This window comes from Emys orbicularis, chromosome 15 (assembly GCF_028017835.1).
Source record: "Emys orbicularis isolate rEmyOrb1 chromosome 15, rEmyOrb1.hap1, whole genome shotgun sequence".
NCBI classification, from domain to species: Eukaryota; Metazoa; Chordata; order Testudines; family Emydidae; genus Emys; species Emys orbicularis.
Window position 1 is genome coordinate 17,201,936 of NC_088697.1, and position 14,045 is coordinate 17,215,980.

At 58.5% G+C, this 14,045-nt stretch overlaps 1 protein-coding gene across 1 annotated transcript in view; it reads right to left on the bottom strand.

Moving 5' to 3' along the window:
• The window catches only part of ROBO3 (roundabout guidance receptor 3), a 113,826-nt gene that overhangs the window by 34,899 nt on the left and 64,882 nt on the right, over positions 1–14,045 (bottom strand). Inside the window, exons 7-8 of the mRNA XM_065417042.1 lie at positions 9,380–9,504; positions 5,893–6,064 (exon numbers count right to left, since the gene is read on the bottom strand). Of these exons, the coding sequence (XP_065273114.1) occupies positions 5,893–6,064; positions 9,380–9,504 (297 nt within the window). The remainder of the gene's footprint in view (positions 1–5,892; positions 6,065–9,379; positions 9,505–14,045) is intronic.

Sequence of the window (14,045 nt, forward strand, 5' to 3'; positions counted from 1 at the left end):
GACCTGTGACGGGGCCTGCGGGCACTGGATTGTACATCTGGTCCTTAACTACCCCCATCACTGTTGTACCTGGGCACTCACAGTCGGTAAGCTCACATCACCCCTGGGAGGCAGGGAAGCACTATCCCCCCGTTTTACAGAGGACCATTGACACAGAGAGACTAAGGCACTTGCCCAAGGTAACGCAGCAAATCAGTGGCAGGGCAGGGAACTGGTCCCAGCTCTCACATGGCCCAGGCTACCTACTGAGCCACCTTTCCCTTCTACTATTGTTCCAAGAACTCATGGTGCTGTGACACTGATGCTACCCTGCCAGCTGTGTCCCTGCCCCTCTCCCAGCACGGATCACAGCTATCGGAGCACACGCTGCAAACATGGGAGAGTGAGGCGGTTGGGGCGTGAGCGAGGTAGGTCCCTCGGGGCAGTGGGAAGCCCATGTGGGGCCACAGTCACTATAGGTGTCACTGTGAGAACAGGGCAAGGTGGGCAGGGAGGACCAAGTGCTGTCAGAGTCAGAGGTGAACTGCAACCTGTCCTATGATTCCCCTGGGGTTACTCAGTGGCTGACCTTGAAGTGGGCTGGGTGGCTGCAGACAGGGGCGGCTCTAGGCACCAGCAAAGCAAGCACGTGCTTGGGGCAGCCCATTTGCAGGGGCGGCAGGGATCCAGCCTGGGAGCTGAGACCCAACAGGGGGCCCTGGGAGCTGTAGTTCCTTGGTTAGCTCCCTGCCTATAGAGCCAGTCCTGGAGCAGGGAAAGAACTACATTTCCCAGCATTCCCTTGGCCACTACCAACAGGAAAGGGGGAGGGAGTGAGGAAGTTGAGACCTCATGCTGCAGCCTGCTATGAATGGAGAGCTGCACTGTGAGTAGGGATTCCATATTTTAACATTCAAAAAATAGGACACTCCACGGGGAGGGAGGGTAGCCCCACCCTGCCCCCATCCACTCCCTCCGACTGCCCCCACAGAAATCCCAACCCATCCAACCCCCTTGCTCCCTGTCCCCTGATCACCCCCTCCTGGGACCCCTCCCCACTTCCCCCTTAGGACCCCACCCCCTACCTGTCCCCTGACAAACCCCTGGGACTCCCATGCCTATCCAACTGCTGCCTGTCCCCTGACTGCCCCCCCGAACCCCTGCCCCATCCAACCCCCCTTGCTCCCTGTCCCTTGACTGCCCCCCCGGAACTCCCTACCCCTTCTCCAACCCCCCAGCCCCCTTACCGTGCCACTCAGACCAGCGTGTCTGGCTTCACGCAGCGCCAGACATGCTACTGCATACATGCTGCCATGCTCCCCTGTGGAGCCACAGGCCCCCTCCCCCCCCCCCCCCCCCCAGCACCTGCCTCCTGCCTTCCAGATTTGAACACCTCAAAATTCAGGAGTGCTCAAGCTCAGTTTGGGCAGCTGTTACTTCATTTCTCCCAAATCAAATATACTGATCCACTGTAACTTGCTGTAGAAAAAGTAGGATAAAATAGAGCAAGAAATGCTTCCCAGTGGTTATTAGGACTGGAATTGCTATTTTCAACAGCCACTGCATTTTTGTTTGTTTGTTTGTTTAAAAGGAAGACAGTGATATTGCATTGGCAAATTCCCCATAGAAAGAAAGAGTGGAACAAAAGAATAATAAAGACACCTCAACTTTTCCTCATTTATGTAGGACAATCTTATAATATGCATCCAGATATCCTCCAATCACACAAGCTGAAAATGGTTCCACTTTACTGCAGTTCTGTAACCATATGGGAACCAATCCTGTCTGTGTTCCGTGCACATCCAAAATTCCTGCTGAATGACCTGCCGTGGGAGCGAGTTACCAGTGACCCAGGGCTGCAGCGGAAGGAGGGTGCAGGTGGGGGGGGGAGGGGGGGGTGAGCCCAGGGCTGGAGCGGCAGGAGGTGTGTGTGGGGGGGCAATGGTGGGGGGGGTAGGGGGAACCCAGAGCTGGGGCGGCAGGGTGTGTGTGTGTTTGTGGGGGAGAGCCCAGGGCTGGGGCGGCAGGGGGGTGCGGGTCAGGGGGGGAGAGCCCAGGGCTGGGGCGGCAGGGGGGTGCGGCGAGGAGCCCAGGGCTGGGACGGGGGGGCAGCCAAACATTTTTTTGCTTGGAGCGGCAAAAAACCTAGATCCGGCCCTGGGTGCAGAGTCCGGTCAGGCCTACTCTCCCCTCACTCTGCTGCGAGTGTCACCATGGTGACGCCCATAAGGGGCAGCCTCCACAGCATTAACGATGACCCACCCCCACCCTAACTACCCCAACCAAGAAGAGACAAGCTTCCACCTGAGCTAGCACCCTAAAGACGTTCAGCTCAGCAGCCCAGGAGACTGCAGGATCCGCCCATTATTTATGACCCTAATTACTCTCCATTGATTGGGAAGCAGTGGCTGGACAAAGAGCCCCGGAGAGTTCACCCAGAATTGAATTTGCCAGTAACAACCAGCCAAGAAAGTGCACGGGAGAAGGAGAACAAACCCCAGCCAAGGTGAAGGAGCTGGCTCAGACAGAAATCAGCTGGCAGCAGGCAGGCACCACACTCAGCATTGGCAAGGGGGCGGCTCACCGGCGTTTCCCTGGCCTCCTGCGCAGCAGACAAAGTGCCTGACAGCATCACTGGTGACGTGGGCGCAACGAGCAGGATGCTACAGGCCACAGCTGCGTCCTGCCCTGGCCTTGTGCTCTCATCTGGCAGAGGCCTGGCTCCCGGTTCCGGATTGTGACTCGCCAGGGCCGTGCCCTCTTGTTAACAGGCCCCTGGTCGGAACAGGCGCTCCACAAGATACAGACACATGAAGTGTCACATAAAGACCAGGGACGGCTCATCTGCCGCTGCGGAGTGCTGTGCTGTCTAGCCACCCTCTCGCTGCAGGAAGCCATCTGTGCTGCGGAATTAGGATTCTGGGTTACACTCTCTTTGTCCAACAGTTGCCATTAATCACCTCGCCCTTGTCATCTGGGCTGATGGATCAGGTGTTACCAGAAAACCCAAATCACCAGGGAGTGCAGGGAGGGAGCTCCCGTGCTGCCCAGCTCAGGGGAGAAATAAGGGAATACAAAGGCTTCCCTCAAGTAGGTACCATCTGCCGGGCGCTCACTGGCCTGTGTGCAAGGACACTGGTGGGAAGCACAAAGGGGAGAAGCTGGTTTCCACACTGGCAGCCCCAGCAGAGGCCAGAGGCGTAACATGCCATGGGGGCGAGCTGCCCTCTCGTATCGACAGACGGTTGCTCCAGCTCAGGATTGAGGCCTGGCTGTGGGCTAGTGCAAGGTCTCTGCACACGCTGGGCCCATGCCGCCACAGTGCAGAGCTGGGTTCAGGAAATGGTGCTGAGCCATCTGTGTCTCTCCTGGCTTTGCTGGGAATAGGTTTAACCATCTCAGTGGAGTTAAATCGACGACGCCCTCCTTAAGCGGACACAGGTGTATCAGTACATGTCGGGTCAAGAACCAGCAGAAGCTACGCTGGTGGCAAGCACAATTGTGCTGGTATAACTGCATCCCCCTGCCAAGGATGAGTTTTCAGATCCATACCGAGCAATACCTTGTGCACACGGTGAGGTGAAGCCCTGAGGCGGCCGGCATTGAGTGCAGCACCGCTCGCACCTTGGCATGCTGTGCTGTCAGCGTGGCCTTTGGAGAGCACAGCCCTCCGTCGGCATTTCCAAGCCGGGCTCCCACCAATGGGGTTTCAAAGTGACACTTGCTGCCTTTCAGGGATTGGTCCCCCAATTTAGGTTTAATTAAACAACCCAAACGAGCGAACAGCACTAACAGAATTCTTTTCAGTCCCTGCCTGTAACCTGGCCCCTGCGCCGTCTGTAACAACCGACGCAGCGCGGCGCTAGCGCCTGCGGATTGCCAAGGAAACTCACACAGGAACTGACAAAGCAGGACGCTGTCTGGGCTGTGCAGAGAGGAAGGCAAAGAGCATCGCTTGACATGGCCCCATCCTTTATTGCACACACTGGCCGTGCCACCTACAGCGTTTCACGGGAGAAGAGTTTGTTTGGACAAAGCGCAGGATGCCTGCGGGAGGGGGCGGCGGGTGGGCAGGGGGGAGACAGGCTCCACAAAGGTGGGAAGGAAGCCTGCCTGTTCAGCTGGGTTTTTAACAAAAAACCCCTTAGAGAGAGGCAAGGATTTTATTTGCATAAAAGGAGAGTCTCTCTGCTAAGGACTTGCTCGAAGCCATGGTTCCTATAACACCTCCCGAGTCCTGGCTAATGCCAAGGAAACTCAGACAAATGAAATTCACAGCAGGAGAGTTCAGAGAAAATGCCAGAAAACTTCACAGGAACAAATTCCAGTGGCAAAGACGGGGCCGCAGCTCCCCAGGCAGGGGCAGCAGCTCCGCTCCCGTCCTCGCTGCTCAGACATTCCCGGGCTGTTTGCAGTTCCACAAGGGAACCAGCTGGGAGCCTGTGCAGGGCTGTGCCAGTCCCTCGCTCTGCCCATGCTGGTCTGCGCCCTACCAAACCCCACTGCAACCAGGGTAGAGCAGCCAGACCTTGCTGCACATCCAGCTGGGGTGTGGTGTCAGGGTCCCACCAAGCCTTTGTGAGCTGACAGCTGGGTTCCCACTGGAGATGGGCTGAGTGAGGGGTGACCACTGCAAACCTGGGGAGCCTGAACCACTGACCCAGCAGCTGCAGGAGCGACTGGCTCCCTCTCCAAGGGTAGAGCTACAGGACGGGCACCATCCCACTGTGGCTGGGGTGCCGGAGCTCTGCCGGCACAACCCCGTCGTACAGACGCAGCCCACGCCGACGGAAGGGGCTTTTCCGTCGGTGTAGGAACGCCACCTCCCCGAACGACAGAAGCATTCTTCTGTTGGTGTAGTGGAGGTGCGGTCGGATCTGGCCCTGCTGGGAGCCGGGCAGCCAAGTTCGTCTCAGGCCGAAAGAGCTGCAGCCACCCCACGGGAAATCCAGCAACAGGCCACTTCTTCCATGCTCCTCTCTGACCCCTCCCCACATTGTCCCCACAGATCTTTCCCTGCCGTCTTCCTGTGCCCTGCACCAGACCCTTCCTCCCCCTGACCTACCCCTTCACCGCCCCTCGCTCATTCCCTGCACAGGGCGCCAGGCTGGCTGCTGTCCCAACGGGCCATAGCTGGTTAGGATCCCGGGCACTCCACTGTTCTGGGTGTCTGTGGTTCACACCCCAGGGCCCTGCTGGCACAGTCCCTGTGCGTACCTGGGCAGCTGGGAGGCTTAGAGCTTTCCTCCCAGGTAGGAAACCTTAAAGCCTTGAGCCCCTGAAAATGCAGCCTGCAGGCTAAACTAACCAGCAGCTGAAACACAGCCCTGCGAGCCCAAGCAAGGGGCCACGACGGGAGCGTGCTGCGGGTAAGGGGGCATGCTCCAAGGGGTTCAGCATTCAGGCTGTCCCCTGCCCAGCTCAGCAAGGTGGAGGAGATTCGGCTCCAACTGTCCAGAACCTGCCGCCCGGACAGAGGGGCAGGGTTCAAATGGCACCTTGCCCAGACTCAGAGGGAGCACTACCGGACCATACCAGCTGCCAGCCTGAATGAACAAAGTCCACTGGAGCTCCCTTGCCAGGCTCACCCCTGCGCGCTGCCGTTCCCTCACCAGCACCCTGGGAACTCAGCAAACGTTCCAGCGCTCATGGACGGAGATGCCACGCTCCCCCCACTTCTCCCCTAGAGCCAGCTCCACCCTGAGCTCCCGGGCCCAGAGCCCCTCAGCTCTGCAATACACCGACCACACGACTCCAAGCTCCTACAAGGCAGTGAGCCTGCTGCAGGGCCTGTGCGTTACAGGGGGTTGTGCCCCTGGCCCCACTCCACAGTGCTTGGCCTGGGGACCACACCAAGGGCTCTCCCTGACCATGAAGGGCCTTACAGGAGCCTTTACGCTCACAAGTACTCACCATCCTCCACCTCCAGCAGGGCTTTGGCCAGGATGCTCCCCGCCACGCTGATGGCCTGGCACATGTAGTACCCGGAATCTGCTGTCTGCACCTCCGTGATGGTCATCTCGCCACTCGGGGACACGGAGAAGCGGCCCATGGGCTGAGGGGGCTGGCTGGGGAACAGCAGGATCTGCAGGGCAGACACAAGGGGAGAGCCCCAGACTCTCCACTTAGTGAGAGCCGAGGGCGGCCCGGAGGCATGGGGAGTACAGGGCCACTGCAGGGAGCGGCTGGGCTGATTTTGGTAGTGCCCCGCCCAGGGCCAGCCAAATTCAGGAAACAACACAGAGCCCAGCCCTCCCCAGACACTATGCAGGGCGGGCGGAGGAGCTGTTCATGACATCAGGCAGAGCTCCCTGCACCAGTGCCTAGACATACAGAGGATCTGGCACAGTCCCGCCAGCCCTGAGAGCGCGTGGCCAGGCCCCTCCCGCCAGCCCTGAGAGCGCATGGCCAGGCCCCTCTCACCAGCCCTGAGAGCGCGTGACCAGGCCCCTCTCACCAGCCCTCGGAGCGCGCGGGGCCAGGCCCCTCCCGCCAGCCCTCAGAGCATGCAGCCAGGCCCACTCCATCTGGAAAGCACCTGGGTCTCACGTTTGTGGTGCCTTCCTCTTAACAAGGGAAGCATTCCCCAAGGAGAAAGGCTGCTGGAGGGTGGGGATGCCTGCATCCCGCCCTCGCTCAGGGTTTCTGTTACTGGGTAAGGAGGGAGCTGCGTACAGCAGAAGGCCCTGGTGTGCCACAATCCCTGTCTGACGCCTCCTCTCCTCCTACCAAGCATGTGGGCAGAGAGAGGCTACGTCACAGCACAGCACTTCTGGCCACGCCAGGCCCTGGGGCAGTTCTGGGCCTCTGCTGCAAACATGCCGGAGGAGCCAAAGGAAACGGACAACAGACGATTGAGCAAAGCAGAAGGGATGGGATGGAAAGAGCAGCTGCCAGGCAGGTGCGGTTCTTTGGAGATCTGGCAGCTGGTGCGCTAGGCACAGAAAAGCAAACACACTGCCTTGCCCGTCTGAGCTGTGTAGCCTAGGTGCCAGGCTGGGCAGACAGCACATGTCAGGCATGCCCGCAGCTCGCCCGGCGGTTCTGACAGAGGGAAGATGGGCACACGCTGGAATCTGCTTGTAGACCCCGGCAAGGCCCTGCCGAGCAGAACGGAGTCGCCCTGCTCCACTGGCCAGGAGCTGTTGCGGGACCCCAGGGAGCATAGCATTGCCCTGTTTCAGTCCCTGAGGCCCAATCCCTTTGCCTCTCCAGCCTGGGCTCCGATATTCCCGGGCCAAGGCGCTGCCCTGTCCTCCGGGGCTTGGTTCATTCCTATGGGGTTCAGTGCTTACTGGCTCTGGTTTCAGGTTCCTGGGTCCCTGCACACTGACCCCCTCCCGGTGCGCTCCAGCCGAGAGCGCTCTCACTCATGCGGTACGGTTCCCTCGGCTCTGTACAGCCAGTGGGCAAGGGGGGAGCCCTGCATTCGTGGGCAAGGGCGTGGGGCCCCAGAAGGGCAGCAGAGCCGAGTCACTGTAGAAACGTGCACTGCAGAGCAGCAAGTTCCAGGGCTGATCTGAGCGCCTTAGCTGGGGGAGCCTGGGGAGGGGAACCCAGGGGGCTGAACTGAGCCAGGGCCCAGACAGGGAGTGGGGGTGGGTCAGTGATCAACTGAGCTAGGGTCTGGGGGAGGGAGCCAGGACAGGGTCAGCTGGGTAGGGGGCAAGTCAAGCTGGGAGCTGAGCTCGGGCCTGGGAGCCCAGGTGGGTGGGTGGGTGAGGGGGCAGTGGAATCGAGCTGGGGCCTGGGCGCCTGGGTGGGTGTGGGGAAGCTGCATTGGGACCTTGCAGCCCAGGTGGGTTAGGGAAGCTGGGTCGGGGCCTGGGAGCCCAGGTGGGTGTAGGGAAGCTGAGTTGGGGCCTGGGAGCCCAGGGAGTTGTGGGGGGCAGTGGGGGCAAGCTGGAGCCTGGGAGCCCAGGTGGGTGCGGGGAAACTGAGTCGGATGGAGAAGACCTGACTCGGGGGAAGACACAGCACTCTGAGGGGGCAGCAGAAAACAGCTGGCCCCCAGGCCGAGGTCAGGGGCCCATGGCATGAGGGGGCAGCGTCTGGCAGAGGAGGAGAGCTAGATGCACTGTTGGGCTGGGCCCCCTTGGCCCTGCTGTACCCCCCCCCTGCACTCACTGACCTCCCCTCCCCACCCATCACCCCTCCCCCTCCATAGGCAAAGTGCTGCCTCACCCCCCCACCCCAGCCCAGGGGCTGCCTTCCTCATGCCACACCCTCTCGGGGCAATACCGTTGCCTCTTGACTCCTGCACGAGGGTCTCGCCAGTGCCTCACCCGCCTGCAGGAGCCTCAACCACCCCCAGCATAGCCCTGGCACGGCCATGGGACCGCTCCAGGCACCAGGGCAGCTAGGGATGATTCGCTGCGGGGTAAGCCCCATTGCCAGGGCCGCCTAAACAGCTGAGCAAAGCCCCAGGGATGGACCAAGTGGGCCCCAGCATGGGCCCATGGGAGCCACCCAAAGCCAGGGCCTAGGAGCGGGGCTGGGCACGGAGGCGTCTCAGCTGCGAGGATGACCTGGTTGGAACTGGGCACCAGGAACTGGGAGATCTCCCCGAATCCAAGCCAGAATGAACTAGGCTTGACACAGCCCAAGGGCTGGATCCCAGGACAGACCGCAGGGGACAGGCAGCAGGCTGGCGGGCAGACAGGAGGCAAGGGAGGGGAGTCACTGCCTGGCTGACTCAGCCAGGCCTCGCACTTGAAGTGCCCAGCGGAGAATGTTCCTTCCCGGGCTCCCTGCTGACTTCATCACAGCGCAGGGTCCCCTGCTCCCTGCCACGCAGACCCTTGCTCGCCAAGGGAGGTGGGATTCCCAGCCCGGGCAGACGCGCTCGCACTCACTCAGCTCCAGCAGCGTGGATGTTGCTGTACCCGCAGCGGCTCAGGTGAGCTGCTGAGCTCACACCAAAGCATTGGGTGTGCTATTCTTAGCACTAGCTGGGCACTGAGCTAACATGAGTCTACCCTCCCTGGGGCTCACGCCTCCCCGCTGCAGCCTAGACGTCCCCACGGGCCCTAGCCTCCCAGCTCACAACAGCAGAATCAGCCAGTTGCTTGTCCAGAGAGGCCTAGATGCCGTCTCACACAGAGAACACAACGCTGCTTCGTTTGTCCCCAGGGACTGGGTCTCTCCTGGGTCCGGGTGGGGTGGGACCAGGTTTGTGCCCTGGGAGTATTGCTGGGGACTGTGCTCACACGGGCCAGGGACCCCGGATGTGAATACACCCGCTGAGGCTGGAGGGCGGATCACAGCCTCCCGATGGGCTCGGAGTCCAGAGCTTCGCAATCTGGCTTTGGGAGAACAGAGCTCCCCAGGCAGGGGCATGGGACAGGGGCATGGGTAGGCCTTGGTACACGCTCAGGGGAGGGGGGCATGCAGAACCTACCTGGCTGCCCTCCTTCTGCCAGAACACAGCCGGCGGCGGGTTTCCTTTGGTCTCACAGTGAAAGGTCACGGTGCGGCCCTGAGCTACAATCTGGTCCCGAGGGCGCGTCACTAACTGGGGTGGAACTGAGAGCGGGTGAAAAGAAAGAGAAACAAATAGACACGGGTTGCAAAACTTTAGAAGGGGTTTTGTCCAACAGCATGGGGTCTCCAGGCAATGGGGCTCGGGGCGCCTGGGGCTTTCTTGCAGAAATGCTCCCCCAGGAGGTGGGGAGGGGACGCTACGGTTGGCTAGCAGAACAGATTTCCACAGCCCAGAGGTCTGTACATTTCTCTGAGCCTCCAGGCAGCTGACCAATAACCGGAGCACTGGCCCTGTCTGCAGCGAGGGAGCTCACAGCACACAGCTGTGTGGCTACAGGGACCCCAGAGCAAACCCCTAATGCTGACACGTTGCACTGGGGCAAAGCTGGGCTTGCAGGGCGCAGCCTAATGGGGTACCATACATAGGTGCCAACTTCCCCACTTCCCCGTGGGTGCTCGACCCCACCTCTGCCCCAGTCCCGCCCCACCCCACACCTTTCATGAGGCCCCGCCCCTGGCCTGCCCCTTCCCATGTCTGCCCTGCCCCCATTCCAACCCCTTCCCCAAAGTCCGCGCCCCGACTCCGCCCCTTCCCTACTCCTATTCCAACTCCTTCCCCAAATCCCCGCCCCGGCTCCGCCTCTTCCCCACCTCCTCCCCTGAGCGCACCACGTTCCCACTCCTCCCCCTCCCTCCCGGAGCATGCTAACGCTGCCAAACAGCTGTTTGGCGGCAAGCGCTGGGAGGTAGGGGGAGGAGTGGGGACGCACGCTCAGGGGAGGAGGTGGGGCAGGGGGTGAGGAGAGCTTGGCTGCCAATGGGTGCCGAGCACCCACTAATTTTTCCCTGTGGGAGCTCCAGCCCCAGAGCACTCACGGAGTTGGCACCTATGGTACCATACCAGGACACAGCATCTACGCGGGGTAGTGACACCGGAGCCAGTGCCCTTCCTGGAGACTGGGGCACCGCCACGCTGCACGTCTGGCCTGTTTTATGGCCTAAGCTAACGCTGGGGCAGCAAGCACAAGGGAGGCGCAGCAAACCATGCCAAACCAACCTCATTCCCTTCTGTGGCAGGGTCACTGGCCTAGGGGCTGCGGGGGAGCCAGAGATGAGATAGAGCGTGATTTTAGTAAAGCTTTTGACACAGTCCCATGTGACAGTCTCATCAGCAAACTAGGGCAGTGCTCTAGATGAATTTACTGTAAGGTGGGGGGCACACCAGGTTGAGGGGGGGAGGGATAGCTCAGTGGTTTGAGCATTGGCCTGCTAACCCAGGGTTGTGAGTTCAATCCTTGAGGGGGCCACTTAGGGATCTGGGGCAAAAAATCAGTACTTGGTCCTGCTAGTGAAGGCAGGGGGCTGGACTTGATGACCTTTCAAGGTCCCTTCCAGCTCTAGGAGATAGGTGTATCTCCATATACATTAAACTGCCCTCAAAGAGTAGTTATCCATGGTCCGCTGCCAAAGCGGGAGGGTTTCTAATGGGGTCCCGCAGGGGTCAGTCCTGGGTCCGGTACTAGTCAATGTTCTCATTCATGACTTGGCTAATGGAGAGGAGAACGTGCTTGTAAAATCTGCAGATGACACTACACTGAGTGGGGGATGCTGGCACTTGGGGGGGACAGGATTTGAATTCAAAACGACCTGGCCAAATTGGAAAACTGGTCGGAATTCAACAAGATGAAATTCAATAAAGAGAAGAGCAAAGTACATCACCTAGGAAGGAAAAATCAAACACACAACTACATAATGGGGAATAATGGGCTAGGTGGTAGTGCTGCTGGAGAGGATCTGGGGGTTATAGTGGATCACAAATTGAATGTGAGACAATGAGATGCAGTTGCGAAAAAGGCAATATTCTGGGGTGTATTAGCAGGAGCGTTGCATGTAAGACACAAGAGGTAATTGTCCTGTTCTGCTTGGCACTGGTGAGGCCTCAGCTGGAGCACTGTGTCCAGTTCTGGGTCCCGCACTTTGGAAAGATGTGGACGCATAGGAGAGCCACAAAAATGATCAAAGGTTTAAAAAACCTGACCTAGGAGGAAAGGTTAAGAAAACTGGGCATGTTTAGTCTTGAGAAAAGAAGACAAGACTGAGAGCCTTCAGATCGGTTAAGGCTGCTCTAAAGAGGACAGTGATCAATTGTTCTCCATGTCCACTGAAGGCAGGACAAGAACATAAGAACATAAGAAAGGCCGTACTGGGTCAGACCAAAGGTCCATCTAGCCCAGTATCTGTCTACCGACAGTGGCCAATGCCAGGTGCCCCAGAGGGAGTGAACCTAACAGGCAATGATCAAGTGATCTCTCTCCTGCCATCCATCTCCATCCTCTGACGAACAGAGGCTAGGGACACCATTCTTACCCATCCTGGCTAATAGCCATTTATGGACTTAGCCACCATGAATTTATCCAGTCCCCCTTTAAACATTGTTATAGTTCTAGCCTTCACAACCTCCTCAGGTAAGGAGTTCCACAAGTTGACTGTGCGCTGCGTGAAGAAGAACTTCCTTTTATTTGTTTTAAACCTGCTGCCTATCAATTTCATTTGGTGACCCCTAGTTCTTGTATTATGGGAATAAGTAAATAACTTTTCCTTATCCACTTTCTCAACATCACTCATGATTTTATATACCTCTATCATGTCCCCCCTTAGTCTTCTCTTTTCCAAACTGAAGAGAAGCAACGGGCTCAGTCTGCAGCAAGGCAGATTTAGGTTCGATATTAGGAAAAACTTTCTACCTCTCAGAGTAGTTAAGCTCTGGAACAGATTCCAAGGGAGGTTGTGGAATCCCCATCATTGGTGGTTTTGAAGACCAGGTTGGCCAACTCCCATCAGGGATGGTCTAGGGTTACTTGGTCCTGCCTCAGCGCATGGGGTTGGACTTGATGACCTCTCGAGGGTCCTTCCAGCCCAACATTTCTATGATCCTGTGGTAACATGGCAGCCTGAGCTTGGGGAATCCAGCACAGCCGGGAAGCCCTGGGCCTTCTCCCCAGGTGCCGGGGCATCCGATGGGCTGTTTACAGAGGAGAACAGCCACAAAGATACCGCAGCACCCGCCTTCCGTTTCTCTGACAGAGCAGGAGTGCTGCCGGGTCCCTGGAGAGAGGCCCGGAGCTGCGGAGTGCGTTGGCAGAGGCTGCCCGGTGGGACTGGGTGCTCGTTCCTTCTCTGTCACCCACAGCGAAGGCTGGAAGGGGCCACATTTTCTTCCTTCTTTTCTCTGACACTAGCACTGTCTGCCTGGGCCCGGAGAACAGGCAGCGTTGCCGAGTGTGGCATCTTGCTCAGCCCTTGTGCACGGACAGCCCTGCCACACCTCCCTGCAGCCCTGCTGGGACCTCACAGTGCCCAGGCTGCAGGGGACGCCAGTGATAGCACCTGCCGGCTGCTGTGGCCCTGTTCTGGAGGCAGCTAGGCAGCAACTTTGCCTCTACTCCTGTTCCCCAGGCTGGGTCCCAATAGGGAAGGAGCAAGGAGGGGAGAGGGCAGCAGAGAGGGAGAGGGGCCAGTATTGGTGCCTCCTGCCAAGTCCCCAGAACAGCCAGCCCCCAGCTGCCCCCAAGATACCCATTGACCCCAGACACCCAGGGACTCCCTTCAGCATCCACTCATCCACCTACGTCCCCAGCACCCATCTACTCACTCAGCGAACCACCAACCCCCCCAGCCCTCAGCAGCCCCAACCAGAGCTTCCACATGTTCAATAGCTCCGTGTCCCACCCCCTGCTGCTGCTTGGGGCAGGGTGGGAGAACTGGCAACACTTTCATCCATAAGAAACATCACACACAGAGCTGCACAAAAGGCGGACGCTATGAAAGGCAGCAGCACGTTAATCAAGAGAGTGGAAGCGGAACAGAGGGGCTGGTTTTCTAGTCAGACTGTAAAACCCTTTGGATTTAGGGGTTTAAAAAATATATATATATACACACACACACACCTGATAGAACTGGAGGGGACCCTGAAAGGTCATTGAGTCCAGCCCCCTTCCTTCACTAGCAGGACCAAGTACTGATTTTGCCCCAGGTGGCCCTCACAAGAATTGAACTAACAACCCTGGGTTTAGCAGGCCAATGCTCAAACCACTGAGCTATCCCTCCCCCTGTTTTATGGTAACACATTTAACTCCAATGTCTAATTAATAGTCTGGATAAAGGCAGCCTGTGCTAATGGTTCCACATCCTCTCCCCTTCCATTTAGATGCAAGAGCTCCCAGTAAACATTCTCCAGCCAGACCTCTCCAGTCAGGGCAGACTTGACTTTCCTCATATTTGTAGGGGGAAAAACCCAGAACTCCATGTCTTCCATCAGGAAGAAGCAAGAACAGGCCTGAACAACCCAGCCCAGGGCACCCTGCACTAATCCCAGCTTTGGCTCGGCGAGCCACGTTCTGCACAGGAAGAACGTCACTAACACTGGGATCAATTCTTTTTTCCTGTTGTGAAATCCTCCTGGTACTTCCCAGGTCCGTGAAAGCTCCCAGACGGCAGCGCTTCGGGACATTATCAGCCCAGATAAGGGGGGCTTGAGCTGAGAGTCACAAGAGGCAAAAAAGGCCACAGTTTCCTCCTGTTTG